At 34.9% G+C, this 19,807-nt stretch overlaps 1 protein-coding gene and 1 long non-coding RNA gene across 3 annotated transcripts; both read right to left on the bottom strand.

Annotated features, from left to right (window-relative positions):
* Window positions 1-384: 384 nt before the first annotated feature.
* LOC21403695 (casein kinase 1-like protein HD16) lies at window positions 385-8,509 on the bottom strand. 2 transcript variants are annotated; one of them, XM_024173851.1, is made up of 20 exons: window positions 8,325-8,509; window positions 7,728-7,821; window positions 7,098-7,277; window positions 6,802-7,019; window positions 6,226-6,351; window positions 6,050-6,123; window positions 5,896-5,965; window positions 5,737-5,792; window positions 5,514-5,585; window positions 5,330-5,424; window positions 5,153-5,219; window positions 4,884-5,013; window positions 4,554-4,772; window positions 4,260-4,390; window positions 3,216-3,390; window positions 3,038-3,128; window positions 2,379-2,536; window positions 2,112-2,300; window positions 1,210-1,313; window positions 385-1,047 (listed from the first exon to the last, which is right to left on the bottom strand). In XM_024173851.1, the coding sequence occupies exons 3-19, from the start codon at window positions 7,198-7,200 to the stop codon at window positions 1,254-1,256; spliced, it is 2,034 nt and encodes a 677-aa protein (XP_024029619.1). In that variant the 5' UTR covers window positions 7,201-7,277; window positions 7,728-7,821; window positions 8,325-8,509; the 3' UTR covers window positions 385-1,047; window positions 1,210-1,253. The 2 variants fall into 2 exon arrangements, with proteins under 2 accessions (XP_024029619.1, XP_024029624.1); XM_024173856.1 differs by lacking the exon at window positions 7,728-7,821.
* Window positions 8,510-14,842: 6,333 nt separating this feature from the next.
* LOC21403694 lies at window positions 14,843-15,913 on the bottom strand. Its single transcript, XR_002903357.1, has 2 exons — window positions 15,464-15,913; window positions 14,843-15,119 (listed from the first exon to the last, which is right to left on the bottom strand). It is a non-coding gene; the product is annotated as an uncharacterized LOC21403694 (long non-coding RNA).
* Between the last annotated feature and the right edge of the window lie 3,894 nt (window positions 15,914-19,807).

Genomic DNA, 19,807 nt, shown 5'->3' with positions numbered 1-19,807 from the left:
CAGCCGTAAGTTCAATGTGAGAAAATAATAGAATAATAGAAAAAGATAGTGCATTTAGCCATCTATATCCAAGTTGTTGAGTAAGGTAGCTAAGACTAGATTGGTAGAGTTGTTCTAGATGCAGGGTAAGGAGATCTATTTTTCTTATTATTATTATTAGGGTCCTTCAATGGTCCAACTTGTTGAATCCGATGTAGAATGTACAGTTTTTTATATAAGTTTTTTATATAAATCTTATGAGTTTTAGATGGTTCATTTTCTCCAAAGACCTACAGTCGAAATCCCCTAATTATTAATATTATTACAAAATCTTTCTCCGGATAACGTGGATCCTATTTTGCATCACGTGATGCACGTGACCATCTTGAGGGTCGTATTCCAATACCATGTGGAGAGGGAAGCGTTGATGAGAGCTTTGTGTTTGACTCTAGGACTTTTTATAATTAATCAAATAATCACAATTACCCTACTCTACTTTTGGACAAAGACTTGGTAAGAGAGTATTGAAATGAAAGAAACCATTTTTTTTTTTTTTCAAGTAGCAAATACCAAGAGTATTGGATATTAGATTACTAACATTGGCTCAACATATTTTCGTGGTCATTTTATGACTTCTTACAAACAACAATGGAATTCTTTAATAACAGAAGAGTCAACAAAAAATTCCTTAGGCTGGAAAACTTTTGTTACCAGAAAAATTAGTGCTCTCCCTGTGTTTCTCTTCCAAACTCAAATGTAACTATAAATTACATCTTTCTTCATATTGGATATTGCACATCTCTGTGTTGAAAGGTAAGAAAGATTGAAGCCTCTTATCTCTCAGGAACTATACAAACTTTTTTTTTTTTTCTTTTTTTGGGTGGGGGTTTTAAGCAGCCTTCATCAAAACATAACCAGAAAAGATAATCCCTGGCATTTCAAGCTCTCTCTACAACTATGTTCTTCAACAAGGTATGCCTGAAGAACCATCTTTAGCTGTACCTCTTTAGAACAATCTGTCCCACCCATAAAGCCTGGCAGATAGTAGATTACGGCGAACCCGATCACCTGAAATTATTAAAATAGTAACAGAGTCAACCCCATAATTTGTGGCGAAGTGAGAACGGTCGAGAACGGGCTCTAGTTAGTATAGGAGAATCTCATCTTGTAATCTGAAATTTAAGGCCTTGTAAGAAAAGAGAAATGTATTGATAAAGAAAGATATTCAACCTGGCCATAATAATATGCGCAATATTTTCTTCCAAATCCAAATTTCAAGACGCTGTTCTCCCATAGCAAATGGCTGCAATGTACAGGTTCTTTGACCATTTGTCCTGCAATGTAGTCAAAATAATTTAAAAAAAAAAAACATAATTGGATAAACAATTCTACCTGAACATTTTGAGCTTCATTAAAAAAAAAAATCTATAATAGCTAATAGGCATATAGCTATTAGCCTTAGCAGCAACTCCAAGAATGTTTCACATGGAAGACATAATAAATAAACTTGGGGCCCGTGTAATTAACAACGTAACTAATTTCATATGGCTTTTATTTAGAATATTGACATTTGACGCATGTTTCCCAAACCAGAAACCCAATTAACTTAACTTGACTACTTAAGAGTTCAGACGTCATGGAATGACACTTTTTTTTCATTAATTAACACTTCCTACTTAGCAAACAAATAACTGGATGGCCCTCCCAGATCCAATGAACCTAGAATCTGTAGGGTTAACTTCAAAAAGTTTCTTTTTAAGCAAAAATTCTAGAAGTTAATGACAACTTCTAACTCCTCGTTTCCAATTCATTGCATACAATGAAAGGTTTTAGCATAGATAGAAGCTAAACAAAATGAAAGCACTTAAGATTTCACCACAATGCCTAATATTTAATGAAAGATGATGGGGTTTAAGATCTCTCTCCCTCTCTCCCGAAAAAGGGTCTAAGGAGCTTGAAAACCTCAACTTTCAACAAAAAAGCACTTTTCATAACGGGAATTCTTTAATAGAGAACTCTAATTCACAAGCTTAATTAGTCAAATAACTAAAGCAAAAACTACAGAGAAATCTACATGAACGGGGTATAGAATCATAAGACACATGGATAAGAATTCCCTAACTTAATTGTACCTTAACATGTGTAGCCGGAAAAGCAGACGTCCGAAGAGTTTCTTGCGCGACATCTGGCATTTTTCTCTTGGGTACACTGAGTATGAAAGCAGCCTGATCAGCTGTTGCAGCAGTGGAGGTAATCCGATACCCGCTCTCCCATCTTTTATGGATCCCTTCACTTGGATATAGAAAATCGAGTTCCACAACCTAATATTACAGAGCGTAAGACTTCTGCGGTGTTACCAATAAAAAATGATACGACAAATGCAACCAAGATTGGAATACCTGACTCGAATAACCTGCGTTTCGCGACATCACAATGCCCCATTTGCTACCTGCCGTGGTCATGCATGTAACAAAGAAGCCCTCTTTCCACTTCTTATTGATCCATTTGAACGGAAATACATCGCTGACTTTGTAAGACTGCTGAGTATATGGTACACCTAGCAACGGCAAGAGCAAAAACAGAAGTCAGAAACATTAGGCAGCTAAAGAAAGAGAAGACGATAATTTGAGCATTAGACAAAAAGCAATCCATGACATCACTTGATATAGGTAATTGTTGTTTGAATACTCAGTGCTATATTTTCTTTGTGGAAGAGACTTATTATTATGTTATAATGGTTTTGCTGTACTCCAACATGACACTAATAGGACGACAATTGAATATTAATGAAAAGTTGTAAGTTAAACCAAAATTTACGGTCCTTCATCCATGTCCAATGAGACAAATAACTATTTACGATATAGATGTGCAGGTAAATTGAACTTTAACTAGACTTGATCAAAACAACTCTTTTTTATTTGAGATTCTTTAAGAGAGTTCTTCAAGGCACCATTTTCCCAAGGCGAAAGCCAACAATAAGGGTCATGTAACCGAGATAGCGATTGTTAGAAGGAAACAAATAATTTCTTCAAACATAAAAGGTGAAAAATCACTCTACCTTGGGACATTACCACCAAGGCACTACCATTACATGCACCAGCAACTGACGTGATATAGTAATTCTTGTCCCATTGGTCCATTATCCACTCCTGATGATATGAATAAGAATTAACTTGCAAAGCTACAGCATAACTAAAAGAGGCAAAGGTATAGAAAGGAATTTCAAGAACACCAACCTTGTGCAAGAAAATGGGTGATAGTTCAAAAACCTGGGCCGAGTAACCTGTTCCTGCATCCATAACGAGGGCCCACATACTCAAAGAAGAAGCCACAGAGCTAATATACAAACCGTCCTCCCTCCCTTTATCAACATGCTGTTGAAGTCGTGAATCGACAACATTGAAGTGATATCTGCAACAAAGTAGTTCCATTTACTTGGCGATAATGGAATAAGTGCATAAATTTACAGTTGGTGGAAATCAAGAGCTACAAATAAACATAAATCATAAGTTATATTTTGCCTTGTAAATAATTGACCGCACCCATACATGTAGGTTAGTTTTCAAATTCCATTTCTAACTTAGCGCAGACCAGAACTAGTCTAAATGAAGATCATGTTTTATGGAATAAATAAATAATCCAGAAAAAGACAGCCTCAGTCTAGAAGCACAAATCTACTCAAGGATACAAGAAAAATACTATTCTATATGTCTCAGTACATTAAAACAGCCGCATAGTGTAGGATCCAGTAATTCTATTTTTTGACATGTGACAATTCTATTCCACTATCACACTTGTGGTGAAAAATAGTGGTGGTGAAAAATAGTGGTGCTCTCTCTACAAGTAATACTAATTATTTCTGACAAAACATTAAGGCCTGATAAGGCAGGTCTGTGATTACAAAAATTTTAATCACTATGATTTTTATTTTTATTTTATTTTATTTTCAAGCAATCACCAAGAAAGTTACTTGTTCAAGCATTACGAATAACAATACAAAGGCTATTGGTTTTCTACTTTTCCACCACAAGTAACTTAACAAAGGAATTTATGTATATTGAGACTGTAAATCATAAAACCCAAGTAAATGAACAAGGATGGTGACGTTACCAAGGCTGCATTTCTAGCATGTGAATGTGTTAGAAATGTAAAGAGAAAACAAATATATATATATATATATATATAGAAAGAGAGAGAGAGAGAGAGAGAGAGAAGAAGAAGAAGAAGAAGAGAAGTAGGCCAGAAATTCTGCATGGTTCACTTGGGTTGGCATCAATTACCTCTGCTTCATTGGTGATCTATAATTATAAACTGAGATCCACTGAGTAACTGGACTGCCTAGTCGAATTCTCTTCTTAGGCGGCCCACCATCTTCTAACTCCACATGCAATCTTCCTCTTTTTAGACCAAACTGTATTTCATGAAGACCACAATTATTTTACAAAACACTCATATGTGGTAAACACATCATGGAATTCTTTTTACTGAGACGTTTACTCAGAATCCTTTGAGGTGTTTACTAAATGCTTTAGTGAGGAGGAATCAATATGTTTACGAAAAGACAAGATAACAACCTTTGCTGCCCCATCAGTTCTGATTGGTCGCAGTGATGCATTGGAACTTATGCTACCATCGAAAAGAGAAATAAGCTTCGAATAATTCGGTTCTTCCTCAAATTTCATGTTGGTCACCATCTCAAGGAATTTATGGAAAGGAGCAGGACACGAGCCGCACAACAACTCAGAAGAAGTTGCCATCTTTCTCTTACAAACAAGAAATCCTTTATTCTCTCCCTGAATACCAAGAATCCACAGGAGCTTTACGAGTGAAGTAAAGAAAAGGAAGGTAGCAAAAGTAAGAATTTGCAAGCGTGCAAGGAAAAGTGGAAATTGAGATGAACTCACAACATAGCCCTGCCAGGGAAGTTTTCCTTTAAGTAGGAATATTAAAGTGTAGGCTAGTGACTCAAGATCATCCCTACGGCTGCCTGTTCTACCCAAATGAGCATGTACACTTGCGTAGCGTACAGTTCCCCTACCAAAAGTAATAAAGTATATCAGGCTATTTGAAGATCCAGGTAAACTGAAATGCAAAAAAGAAACTTTCCTTTTCTTGGTAACAATCTTAAACATGAGCGTCCACCATGCACAGCCTTATTGAAGGAATTACTTGCCTGAAAACATCAGGCTTTTGGTCATAATCAACATGACGACCGGAAGATGAATCCCTCCATTTTGATGCTGAAGAAGAAGATACACTAGATAAGTTTTCATTCACTTACAGAAGCACCTTATACAATAGTCTAGTCTTTTCTTTTCTGTGCAAAACTCGTCTACCCAAAAAGACTTACCCAAACCAAGATCAATAAGATACAACTTTTTCTCATTAGGTGTTCCGGGTAGACCAAGCAAAAAGTTTTCAGGTTTAACATCTCCATGGACAAAACTGGAGTTGAAATCAAGCAGCAAGGAACTTGTCAGAGTAGGGTATTAATTTTTTTTTTTTCTTTTTAAGAAGAATTATTAGCAAGGTACCCTTTCAAATGAAGTTGTTCTAGAATTGATATTGCCTCCACTGCTATACAAGCAACTGTTTCTTCAGACAGCCTTAAGAGGAGAAGTAAAGTTACTAAGGGATAACCACAACATAACATTTTAAGAATGTATGCTTTGTAAAGAATTGACAGTGAAAATTGGAAAAAGATGAGAAGAAGAAACTGAAAAGAAAGGGGAAGAAAATGACACAAAAATTTCTTACATTTGGTTATTAGAGTTCCAAAGATCCCATAAACTTGGCCCTAGTATGTCCATGACCTGTTTTAAGAATCGATAATCGTTATCGCATATATCAAATGGAAAAAAGTTTCAAACTCAAAAACACGTTTGAAAAACCAATATAGATAGGATAGAAACTCACTAAGATATAGTAGTCCTCTTGTTGGCCTTTATAATGGACGAGGGGAAGTCCATAACAACCATTGAGATTGCTTCATCAAGTTTTAAACAGAAACATCAGTTAGGTAATAATAGTTAATGATTAACAACAATAAAAATGAACTTCTTTTATTTACCTGTAGACTTGCCACTCATATGGTGGACCATGACTGCAGCCTTTACTATTTTTATGCTCGAGCTTCAAAGCAACCTACAAAAAGTCATGGGAATAGGCGAATAGCCATAAGCAACATAACCAACTTTCTTAACAAACTGTAATAGAAATGCATCTTATGCATGGACGAACTGAAACCTCAAAGGCGTCAGGCCCAACGCCACCAATACCACCAGTCACCCTTCTTCCCACATATACTTGTCCAAAACCGCCTTTTCCCAACTTCCTGTCCAACTTGTACACGGGAGAGCTGCCAATCTGCACCTGAAAATAAGATTTGAAACACTATCCATGTTAGATAAATACAAACTCAATCATAATCTACATGGAGAGAGAATTTTTGGAAGTTATAGCTATATCTATAGGATTCGTCATTTTAAATCAGCAAAAACAGACTTCCACAAAGGAGTGGTAAAAGCAACTGATTTATTCAAGTTAAACCTAGTTTAACCAATTATTTTTGCCAACAAGACTGAAACTCAGTAATGTTAATACCATCAGAATTGAATTTTAACCTATTCCAAAATGTGCACAAAATCAATGTGAGTTACTAACTTACTCGTCTTGGTATATAGGAAACAACCAAACGTTAAAATCACCAATATGGACATATTCTTTTCTTTTACAAATGAACGAGAAAGGCCAAACATAGATATTTATAAAGTCAATAAGCTTTAAAAAGAGAGGACGGGGACAGAAAGGCCAAAAGAGTACCCTCTCAGGAAGTGCACTTGTGCTTCCCTCATCGTCAGTGGCTGCCAATTTGGCTGCGCTTTTCTGAATTACCAACTCATCCCGAACGGCTAATAAATCTCCTACCGGCATATCTAAACCAGTATGTCCCTGACCACCCACTCCCGCGCCAAGAAGCTTGGTATTCTTATTTTGATTCGTAGCTCTGGTGCCCCTTCCTCTACCTCTACTGGTTGGACCTGTACTTCAACAAAAAAGACTTTGAGGAACTGGATTTCAAAGAGAAACTACAAAAAGTAGGCTTTTAGGTCCCTTACCTATTCTAGCACCAGGAAGAGCAGGTGGAACTAACATAGCAGGATTCTCTTGCCCGTTATTGACCCTCTTCGATCGTCGAACTCCACTTCTCAGGTCTGCCATCTTATTTCACGCCCAAAACTGCTCTCTTCTTATCCAACCCAAAAGTTTTGAAGAAGTAAAGGATTAAATAGCTCAACCTAACAAACGGACAAACTTACGTCACTATAAACCCTTGGCATTCTTCAAACAAGCTTTCTAATAGAAGCTATATGTCATGTCTAATGGCATGAAACTATGAACCTTTAAGACTTAAACCTCAAACACAGGACATGATTTCTCCACCAAGCAGATAATAAACACTTGAAAATCACTTGTATAGGAAAAAGTATGGACCTTTTGGACCTATATACTATTTAGCAAAAAATGTGCATTATGATTAAATGGCAAAATAGCATCAAGGCATGACAAACTGAGAGACACACTTAAAATAACCGTTCTACATTGCAATGCAGATTTAATTCTAAACCCAAATCCTATAAGATTCATCTTTTATAACAAAACCATTTTGATGAAATATTGCCCCATTGTCGATGAGCATCCACAATAAATTTTAAAAGTATTGCAATCATCTTAATTCGAAATCTTACAAAATTAGACTTAATCTAATTGCTCCAGCTCCAGAATTTATGCCCCAGTCCTTTATTATTCCTTGTGAGCTAGAAAAATATTGTTGATTTTCACCTGGGTCCAAAACAAAATTACCCACAAACAGAAACAGATAGATAAACTGAGAAAAGACATAATATGATGCGTAGTCCATAAAAGGAAAAAAAAAAAATATATATATATATATATATGAATTTAGAAAACAGCTAAACAAATCAAAGGAATCACAATCAGTACTAAAAGTTCAAATCTTCAAACTAAAAAACCACCTGAAACCAAAAATTTCAATCCACAGAAATCAAAACCCACCTCCATTGGGCCATCCAAAAGTTATTTAAATAAAAAAAAAAAAAAAAAAAGAGATCATCCAATAGGCAACGAAGGCACAAGAATCCGAATTCGATTACAACTTTATAAGAAGATCAAGACCCACATGCAGATTCACACATAAACAATGGGCACCACAATCAAAACCAAAAAAAAGGTCAAAAAAGTTATTAAAAAAAAAGAGTAGATAATGGTGATTTTAAGAGAAAACTGACCCCCAAAAAAGAAGAAAAACTTGATCAAGCACGTACCTTTTTGTTCAGATGATGAAGAACATTTGAAACTTTTTTTTTTCCCAACAACCCAATTGGATTTGCTTTTCCTTTTTTTGTTTTCAAGAGAAAAAACTGGAATTTATTTAGCCAAATGATGGGGTTTGGTTTAAGACAAAGAGAGGTTACAAGAGAATTTGACGGTCGGTGACTTGGGTGGCGTGACTGTGAGAGATGAAGAGAGAGAAGATTACCCAATGGCAAGTGACATGTATTCGTCGGATCAGGCGGGTGCAGTTTTCTTATCGTGGGCGCGCTGTATCATATTGCTGCCTTCCATTGTTGTTTTGTGATGAGTTAAAAGTTGTGTTACGTTGGAATGCAAATTTTCTTTAAAAGTTTATAGTGGCAGGCAATTTCCGTACACTTATTTTTGGGCCCACACAACGTGATTTCCACGTGTGCTTCTTTCATTGGGTTTGATCGTTTTCCCAAATCCCAGATTCCCAGCTATGGAGTTGAACACGTCGTTACTCGTTATAATTTGCGTTTTCTAAAGGCACTAGAGTAGAGTCTAAACGCCGTTTCCATTTCCATTACCGTTTCTTTGGTGTAGTGCTTGTACTTGTTGTCGTTTCTGTTTAAGCAAAACGCAGAAAAGCGCATGAAATTTATTAGCCAACAGTAAAGTCCTTAATACAAGCAGCATCGGAGAAACAGTGCAATAGCACATTGAATTAAAAGCTCAAAAATCTAGTAAACTTTTTTTTTTTTTTATAGATTTCATAATGTGAGATCTCATAGAACCATGAAACGGCGGTACTTATCATGCCAAGCATCCCACTAATTTTCCAAACTAAAATTTTGTCCATCAACAACTACCTTCATAATTCACATGAAATTTTGTCCATCAACAACTAAAGTTTCGTTTATTTCACCGATTCAAGTTTAAAATTTGAGTTTTGCTACAGTAAAAAGTTATTAGAAACAGTCACATCTTTTTTTTTACTACAGTAAAAAATTATCACATAAAATCACATCTCAACTCGAATTAAACATTTAAATTAGCGAACTAAACGGACCATAAACTTCTTTTAAGACTCGTAGATATTTGCCGAATAAATTTTCAGAGTTGCTTAAAAGCCCAAGACTTTCCGAACCCTAAGCGTTCCAACATAAGAGGCTAATTAATCTTAGCGGGGCTAATCCGCAGCCTCCATTGATTCAACAACATTGAAACAATAACCAAGATCGGTTTTCTTTACCAAAATTAAGCTCGTATTTTTGTGTTTAGTCGTGAATCTAGTGAGTATCGAGAGCTCTCTTTTAGTATTCGGTGGCCACGTGGGAGAATATGGTTGGAAGATAAATAAGTGACCTCAATAATAGGCACCATAGAGAGAAACATAACATTGTGCATATAGTTTACAACTTTACTTTTATTGGTAGTTTTGAATTTATTTGTATTTCAATTTTAAATTAGGAAATCACTTGATTTTAGGAGATTTAATAGTTTTAGGCAACTTTCTTAAATTTGTAATTGTAATTTATATGTTTGTTGAGCTTATTAACAATATTCCTTATTGGTGAATTTTCTTTGTTTTCATAGTTTGTGAATGTAGGCATAATGTTAGTTAATAATGTAGGTATAATAGGCGCGTTTGGAACTCGTTCCAAAATGATTTTATTTTTTGTATAAAAATGAAGTTGAAAACGTTTTCAATCTCGAAATCATTTTTGAAAATGTATTTGGTAGTTTTATCAAGATATTGTTTTCAGTATAAAAAAACTCATTAATGTCTCTCCCTCTCTCTCACTGCTCGAGAGAGGAGAAAACGAAAATAAAAAATGAAAAATGACTAAAAGTCGTTTTTCATTTCTCTCTCATTTTACACTAAACTAAAAAATCGTTTTCATTTCCGTTTTTTGTCTTTATTCCACCAAACGCCGTTTTGAAAACGTTTTCATTTTTTCTTTCTCAAAAAATGTAAAAAACAAAAACGGAATTAATTCTAAACACGGTTTGTTTTCATAGTCCGTTAGTTAATAATGTTGACTTAACTCAACTGTAATTGAGGAACATTATTATTTGTGTTTTAAGTCTGAATCTATGCACCTTATAGAGGATCGTAGGGGTACTTAGTCACGTTTATGCATCATGTTACTAATGAGGCATATTTCCTAATGCAATTAATTATCTTGGGAAGAAAATTTTTATGAATGTAATGATATAATAATAACTTACATTTTTAGCAACTTTATGAAATAACCAATAATGAAACGTCTAGCGATAATTTCATATTGACCTTTAACAATAAGATCTTGAATTTGAATTTCTCTATTTTCAAAGTTTAAAAAAAGGGAAATACTACAACTACACCGTTTTGTATTTTGTTGAAATTATATATATTTCTTGAGTTTGAATTTCTCTATTTTCAAAGTTTTAAAAAAGGGAAATACTACAACGACACCCTTTTGTATTTTGTTGAAATTATATATATTCTATTTTAAATGTTGACAGAGATAGAGTGAGCTAGTGAGAGAATGATGACGTAAAAAGTTTCAATCAAGAAAGTATCTCTGTAATTTGGCAAAATACAAAGGTGACAATGTAAAAGGTCCAAAAAATAAAAATAAAAAAAAGAACTTAACAATAACATAGGAATAGAGCCATATGGCCTGTGATTATTGTGATACCCAGATATCTCACATATTAATTCGCCAATAAATTGTATAATTTTACATTAATATGCATATAACTTGTATGTTAGATGTGTCATCAAGATGCATGAATAGATAAATAATGTGCATTAAGTATTAAGTTGTGTATGTTGTATTCATTAATGACAGGTTCCCTCGACGGTGGATCCGTTAAGTGGGAAGGATGGAAAAAAATTCTAATGATGGTTTTTATATGGGATTTGATACGTAATGGGGCTCAAATATGTCAAAAAGTACAAAAAATGAGTGAAAACGGTCGATTTTAGACGTAATGGGAAGGTTTAGTACATGTTTTATTAGATAAATAGACGCAAATATGATAAGGGACCATTTAAAATGAGTATATAAGTGGATGAGATTGATTAGATTACGAGGAGCTGACGTGAGTTTTACATGAATTGTAGAGTTAAAATGCTCTAAAACCCTTATTTTTAGCATGAAATTCGGTGTGAGCTCGTACGCTTAATTTAGTAAGCAAATGAATAAGTTACGACCTAGCTTACATTTAAAACCTTGTGTAAGTATTTAACACCTTATTAAGCAGGTGTATGTTGAAAATTAACCCCACTAGGCCTGATTTGGTGGAAGTACTTCATGGTGAAGTACTTTAGGTGCTTACTTTGTTGTTCAAAGACTTATTAAGCAACTAGGTTAAGTTATCAGCCCCAAATTTGCTAAGTCCGACTCTCCCCAGAAGTTAAATACCATTTTTAATTGGAGAACTCAGAAGCCAAGCAAATTTCTATGATTTAGCCATTTTTAGGTACCAATTAGCAAAGAAACTAAAGATGGACTAAGGTAAGTCACTGTTTCAGTATTCAGTACTGTTCAGGCCTGTTCAGGGGGTTTTCTTTTGAATTCGACTATAAAATTTGAACCACATGGTCTCCCTTATGTCAAGAGGATCCCCATAAAAGGGTATAAGCAAATTCAAAAGGAAAGTGGTGGCTTTGGATTCGTTTGAGAAAGCTGTATAGAAATAGGTTCGTTTCTAAACTGGTTCAGGTTTGTACTTAGTTACCTAGGTTAGAAAGCCTCTTTTAATCTAATTTTCTCAGGGTGGACTCAATTATATGTTAACCAAATGCCACTAAAACAGTTTTGGTAAATTCTGGTTTGGGAGTTATAACCTAAAGACTGAGGCTGGTTCATTTTGTGGTGTTGGAAGAATTTTTTGTTCCATGGTGTTTTGTGAATTTTGGTGAATTTAATTTTATTTCAGTTTCAAATCAGGTATTTTTATACTTTGAGGAGTGTTAAAATTAAGGAAAAACTCTGCCAAAAACGTTTTAAAAAAAAAAGAGAGAGAGATTTGAGCCTATTCAGGTCTAAAACTAGTGGAGACAAAGCCTAGATAGGCCACTGTCGAGCCATGGGGCCCTGCCCAGGCCATCAGCCAGGCTTGGGGCACGCACAGGCTAGCCTCATGCAGGCCAAGAGTACACCCCGTCAGGCACAAGCACGCCCTTGGGGCTGCTTGGCCAGGCTACGGCCTGACTAGGCCATTTGCCTTGTCAAGGGTTTTCGGGGCTCCCTAGTATATTTTTAATGTCGTTTCTTGCGCGTGAGACTTGTAAACCCCTATTTTTATGAATATTGCTTAAAATAATTATTTAAAATATTATTTTAATTATTTAAATACTTAAAAATTAGTAAAATTTGGGAAAATTTATAAAAGTCACCAAAATTGAGGTTTTTACTTTGTTTTTCATATTCTTTCATCCAAAAACTTAGCTTAATTCTATTCTTAAGAATTATTATGATTTAGAAAGTTAGAAATAAATCTGATCATGGGAATTTGAAGTTGAATGAAAGTGTAAGTTAAGAATGAGCTCCTGAATACACAATTATTAGTTATTGTTGGTCAGATAATAATAAGAGTTAATACTCAATGTTTCAGAGGTGTGGAGCACCGGATTCCCTGAGAGGATACCAGGCAGCCTCAATATCAGTTCTAAGGCTTGAGGTAAGTAGAATCTCACATGTGTCACCATAAAAGTCATGCATATGCTATGAGTTTCAAAGTTGTGATAAGTGGGTATACGAAACATGTGTTATTGATATTGACATGATCATGCATGCATGCATTATGTAAGATATGTATTATTTAACATATTAAAAAGGGAATGAATATTGAAGAAAGTTAAATGGTAGTTATGTATCTTCTGACGGGTTTTGTGTCTCCAAGGAGACTGCCGGACCTTTTGTAGCGTGGGAAGCTTTTCCGATGATCAAGAGGAAGGATTTGTGTTTAAATATGGCTGGCCCCACGTTATATTAATAAATTTGTGATCACTAGGTCATTTGACCTTTTGTCTCGTTAGAGATTTGCGGTGTGGGAAGCTTCCTTGATGATCACGAGGAAGAATTGGTTTTAAATGTGAAAAATGTATTTTGCCCTACATGATGGCATTTGATATTATATTTATTTTGTGGCCACCAAGTCCGATGAGGTATCTGGGATACCACCCCATCCAAGAAAAACCTTTTTTGCATGCACAAGATAAAAGAACAAACGAAAAGTGAAATGAAATATCTTATTAAGTCATGAGCTCATACATATTTTCATTGTTGCTATATCATGCATTATTCTACTTACTGTGTGCTAGCTCACTCATTTTATGGTTATGCAGATGAGGGTACATCCCAGCATTAGCTGTGGATTTGATGATTGGCTAGCGCACTCCTGAGGACTGAGATTGATGTACATGGACTAGCTGACCTATATTTTGGAGGCCCCCGTTGTACTTAACATAGTATAAGGCTGAGCCTATTTTTGATAGATGTATTATATTATTTATATTTAGCCAGTAAATTAGGGTGTATTATATATATTTTGATTATCTTTGTTAGTCAGAAAGTTTTAAAAGTATAAATTTTTTCATATTTTTATATTTAATACGTGTAACATGTTAAGTATAAGAAAAAGTTAAAAAGTAACACTATTTAATATGATTAATTAGGTAATTTAGGGTTATATTAATGGGGGTGCTACAGTTATTGGCTTTATTATGTTAAAGATACTTCAGTTCAATTGTCAGAAAGCTGAATGGGTTGTTTGCCTTTTCTTGACTTGTTCATAAGATTTTGCTGGTAGGCTTTCTAGTTTCTACCACAAATTGCCTATTCAATGCAGAAAGGTTGTAAAGTATGCCCAATATTATATATAAATATAACAAATGTGAACCTTTTCCTGGAAAATAAGCATTAAATTGATTAGAAAGACTCTGAACAATCATCAATACACCTCAATAATGATAACAAAAAAAAAAAATTTCCACACGCTTTTCCTTTCCTGGTCATATTTGGTTGTGGTTTAAAACATTATGAGAATATTGATAATAAATAATTTTTTTTAAAGAGGTAATATATAATTTTTCTCAATGCTTGATAGCTTTAACAGAAAAGCCGATAGCGTGCCATATATGATTATTCAACCATAACTTATGGTCCATAGGGGCGGCTTAATTCGTTCATATAGATATTACATTCATTTCATATAAGGAAGCCACAGAGAAGGTGGGCAACAGAATTTTTTTTTTTCTGACAGCGAATAAGACAGAAAAAAAAATAACAGATCTTCAATATGGACATTCTTTTATCTATATATATATATATATATATATTAAAGATAGAAAATCGTTCTTATGCACACATTCATTTCATATAAGGAAGCCACAGAGAAGGTGGGCAACAGAATTTTTTTTTTTCTGACAGCGAATAAGACAGAAAAAAAAATAACAGATCTTCAATATGGACATTCTTTTATCTATATATATATATATATATATTAAAGATAGAAAATCGTTGTTATGCACAAACAAACATCAAAACAATTTATGAGGCAATAAAACTGCCAACTGAATCAATACCTTCTCTTATTAATTCTCAATCTTTTCACATAGTACAAAAGGCACCGCTCCTCCAGCAATACAAGGAGAAAAATTCACAAAGAATCAGAATAAAAAATCAAATATCAATATTTATCTCTATATATATGTATATATATTATAAGCTCGTAAGATGAAATTTAGAAATTTTAGTGCACGAGGTAAGTGATTGCAAGAGCCACCAACAGAAGAACGTAAGCAACCCCTTGATCTAGAGCCGTGCCTGCAATAATTAAACAACAACAAAACACAAACAATTAATACACATGATCCCCACAAAAACCCATCGTACAAAATTGTGGCTGTAAAAATAACGTGACTAAACAAAAAATTGGAAACCAGAAAATAAAAATAATTATTACATTATTAGTACCTAAACTATATCAAAAATTGGACCTTGGTCCCTAAGCTTCACTATTAAGTTACCAAATATTAACATTCCGGTGGAAGAAAAAGGGGCGGGTGACGATCAATAAAAAAAGTTTAGAGACTAAAACATGAAATTTTGAGATGGTTTAGGGATTAACTGAGCAATTAAAAGAGATGAATTAAGAGAAGAAAACTCACCATCATTGACTGGACCCTGAGGTGCCGGAGAAGGAGCTAAGTCCTGTCCATGACTCAGATTCATAAGCGCCAACAAAATAAACCCAATAATTGGAAGAGCAAAAGATTTCATGGCTGTGTTCATTCTTACAAAAAATCAATTAAGAAAACTAAATATAAATATAAATATATATATATATATATGTATGTGTATCTATATTTATGTGAATGCGAGAGATTTCAAAGAGTTGAATTTGGAAGGATGATGAAGAAATTAGAAATGGGGTCTGGTATTTATATGTGGGAAGGATGGAAAAGATGGTGCAGTTTCTAGGAAAGTGAATTCCCGGTAAAGGGACGGAAAATGAAAGTGGGACTGGGTTGGGTTCTATTCTAAGGGAAGAAAGGAAGGAATAAAGAAAGATAAACGCGTGGTAGAGACGACGACGAGCCTCCTTTTTTTTTTCTTTTTTTTTTTTTTTTTTTTTTTTTTTTTTGTTTTCCTTTGACTCGGTTGGCATGGCGGCTTTTCAACTCATTGGCTCGGAGGAATAGAAAGACACGAAAACAGTACGGCATAATTAGTCCCGTGTGTACGAATTATATTACGTGAAATGGTTAGAAAGTCTATTTAAGATTTCGTTTTTGACTTTGGGTATTGTAGTTCTAGAAGATATTGCCCATGTTTGTTTTATTAATGGTCTGTTTAGTTCGTTAATTTTATATGAAAATTTTTTACTGTAGTAAAAAAGTTAAATGTGACTTTTTAAAGAGTTTTTTATTGTAGTAAAATTTGAATTCTAAACTCGAATTAGTAAAATGAACGGGGTCTAATTTAGTTCAGTTTGAACAGTCAAGACAGTTGAATTGGTATTTAGTAAACATGAAGTTTGAATTATATTCGCCGTTTAAATTGAGTTAAACAACCCAATTTAAAGTTTAGCTCTCCCTCAAGTTCAACTGTTCAAAACATTTTTAAAGAATAAAAAGTGCTCACTTTCTTGCTTTTCACACCTACCAAACACAAATTTGAATTTTATTCCTTGTTCAAATTAAAATTTTAACTATACATTTAAACGTCAATTCAAATTATAATTTAAATCACATAGTTTAAATTTTTATGTTTGTTAACACACGATTTTGTACCATGCCCATTCAAGGGTATAGGCCCAACCATGACATCATGCGACGCTATTGGACGTACTTCGTGGACCCAAGCCACGCTCAGAAAACTCTCGTGGGTTGTGGTTTGGTGGTCATGTGTGATCAAGTAGGCATGTTTGTCATTTAATTCGATCTAATTTGAATCCCGCTTGTGAGGGTTTTCAAAATTAATCAGATTAAATAGAAATGAGTGATGAAGAATTCTCAAAGAGCCTTCCTTCCGTCTTTTTGGAAGCCCAAAACCCCTAAGTCCAAGCCTTAGAACATCTTCTTTTTCGTCAGGGTTGATTCTCAGTGTTTTAACTCCAACAGAGACTCTACTCGCGCCAGACATGCCTAATAGAGGCTCCCTTCGTGGTAGGCATGTCTTCCGGAGCATCCTCTTCAAGTCAAAGTATGCCTAACGGAGCCTTTTTCGTGTCAGGCATCATTCCTTTAGACTTCTTCTCGCCCAGTTCACCATTGAAGCGTTCTTCACCTGGAGCATGCTCACCATTCGAGGCAGCTTCACCCGGAGTAGCCTTCATCTAGAGCATGCTCACCGTCAGAGCAGCTTCATTCAGAGCAACTTTCATGTCGGAGCCAACTTGACGACTGCTTAGCCAATATCGCATAAACCATCTCTAACAAGGTCTGACATGCAATCAGACATCCGAAAGAGGAAGTCAACATAGCACAAAGTTGAGTCAAACACTTTTGAGAATTTCAGACCTTGGAACTCTTTACGTCATCTTCAAATCTAGAGCTTTGCCTCAAAGTCTTTCCCATTTTGAATCTTTTGTTTGTCAATCCGGAAAGTTATCTGATCGCTTTACTCCAAAAGGAATTGCCTGTGCAGGTCTCCGTCAGAGCGCCGCCGATTGGGCTTCGGAGTAGCCACCATGAATCTTTCTTTCCATTTCTGGATCAGCTCTTTTTCAACCCCGAAAAGGCTTCTGGTAACTTTGCTCCATTTAGATTGTGTATGTATGCTTCCTTCAGAGCGCCACCAATTCACCCCTGGAGTAAGTTTCCAGAAGTCTTCATTCCATTTTCGGCTAATCTCCTTCTCAATTCCGGAAAAGTGTCAGAAGGCTTTGCTCCATCAGGATTGTTTGTGCAGGCGTCCATCAGAGCGCGTCGTACGAACCTTTGGAGCTGCCGCCAAAATTCTACCAATTTCACCTATAAGTACTCTTCATCTCCTTCATTTCAAAAGGGTGAATCCACCATTAGCACCAGCCACTAGTTTTATCCTGATATTACCTTTTCTTCAAACTTTTCTAGTTTTTTGCTACAAAGACTTGAGGTTCTTCAAGCTCTTCAAAATACTTCAAAGTCTCCAAGTGTTGACAGACTTAAAAACCTTTTCAAAACACTTTTCGATCCATTTCCACCACCATCTTAAAACTTTTTTAAGTTTCTTCATACATTTTTCGGCAACGTCTAAGTCTTCATTTTCGGGGTCATTTCCACTCACCGTCAGATCAAGTGCTCCGAGCGTCGTTCTCACTTCCAGAGCAACATGCGATGCTCTTGGAGTTCTTTTCACCAGATCCTTATCCACCTCACCAACTTCACTCTCACTCTCCTCTAAGCCTTATCCACCACTCGAGTCACCATCTTCGCTCCTGGAGCAGCACGCGCTTGTCTCTAGAATACTGCTCTATCAAGGCACCTTCGGCCTCATTTTCTCCATCTCTATCAACTACTTGGTCACACCTCCCACCATTCTTCATCTCCGGAGTTCCTTTATTTGTTTTTCAGATTCTCTAATGTATTTTGCATGGCATTTTCATCATTTCGGCAACAAATAGGGTCCTAAGACACGCGTCCTTCAGCCTAATTTGGGCCTAATCGACCCCCCACTTCTTCGTCAGAGGTCCTGCAATCCTCATCCATATCGAAGCTCGATCATGTCGAATCCGCTTCCGACAAACTGTGTGCTTACATGTGTCAACCCCTGACACGTCGACCCTCTGAATCTACCGGACTCTGATACTGTTTAAATTAAAAAGTTTAAACTAATAAAATTTAAATTGGCAAACCAAACACAGGAGCATTAATTATTTGTCAGCACGTATCGCTCTTCAATTTCTACAAGTGTCAGTAATTGTTATGTTTTGTCCCACTTGTTTTAGTTTTTTTTTTTTTTTCGCATTACTTTTTAATTTTGGCCTTTGGCATATAAAATGTTGAAATACTCGAGCTTTATCAAACCTCCGATCCAATTTGTATGAGAATTTTTGAAAAAGAGTACTTTATTTTTTAATTTGAATGAGAAAATTAAGGAACTTACTTGCTAAAAAATATATGAGTCTAAATTTTTACCTATTATTCTTAATTAATATTCTTTTAATTAATATATTATTTAATTAAAAATATATTAATTAAAAATAAAAGATAAAAATAAAGATGTATATAATTTAAGAGAATATTTATCTCATTTTTTCTACTTTAATTTTGAAGTCGAGTGATATCTTTTAAGTGGAACGCAGTTAACATTATTGCGTTCCTTATTTTCTTCATCACGAAGTTCTTATCATTGTCAATAATAATAAAGTTAGATCACTTGATTGTCCCATTTACTGTCCCGTCAATTTATTTTGTGACGTTATATATGATTTTTATTATTATTTTCGACATCGTTAAGTACTTGATACAGGCAAAGAAAAGTTTCATTTCCTTTGCTGAAAAACAATATCCTCTTTTTCTTAAATAAAAAAAAAAAACTCCCTTTTTAATCCATGCAAATACTGAAAGAGAAGAGGAAAAAAAAAAACAAAAAGTTTTCCTTTGACATCTCCTACTAATTATTATTGTCGAGAGGAGAGAGAGAGAGAGAGAGAGAGAGAGAGAGAGAGGAAATGCATCATGTGCAGCACTTGGGTGATTTTTGCTCAATATTGACTTTCTTCTGTTTTAATCCAAATTCGTGTATATGCAAATCCTTTTGTCTGAATTGTCTCGTCCTACTCCAACAAGTTTAGGATTGGAAAGTAAGAACAAAATTTGTAAACGTAAATTTAATTACTTTTCAAACTCAAATTCAAAGAGATACGTCATGAAGATTAATAATTTTTTTTTTTTATATATATATATATAAGACCCGTAACTTCCTCTAAATTAATCCCACCCTATCCTTCTTGAACCTTCGGGTGTCACGAGACCAAGAGGTTTCTTGGTCTTATATGCAACGTCAAGATCAACAATCGTTAATAA

The sequence above is a fragment of the Morus notabilis genome, unplaced genomic scaffold (assembly GCF_000414095.1).
Source record: "Morus notabilis unplaced genomic scaffold, ASM41409v2 Scaffold625, whole genome shotgun sequence".
Lineage (NCBI taxonomy): Eukaryota > Viridiplantae > Streptophyta > Magnoliopsida > Rosales > Moraceae > Morus > Morus notabilis.
Note: the sequence above shows the minus strand (reverse complement) of the source record. Positions and strands in the feature narration are given on the sequence as shown.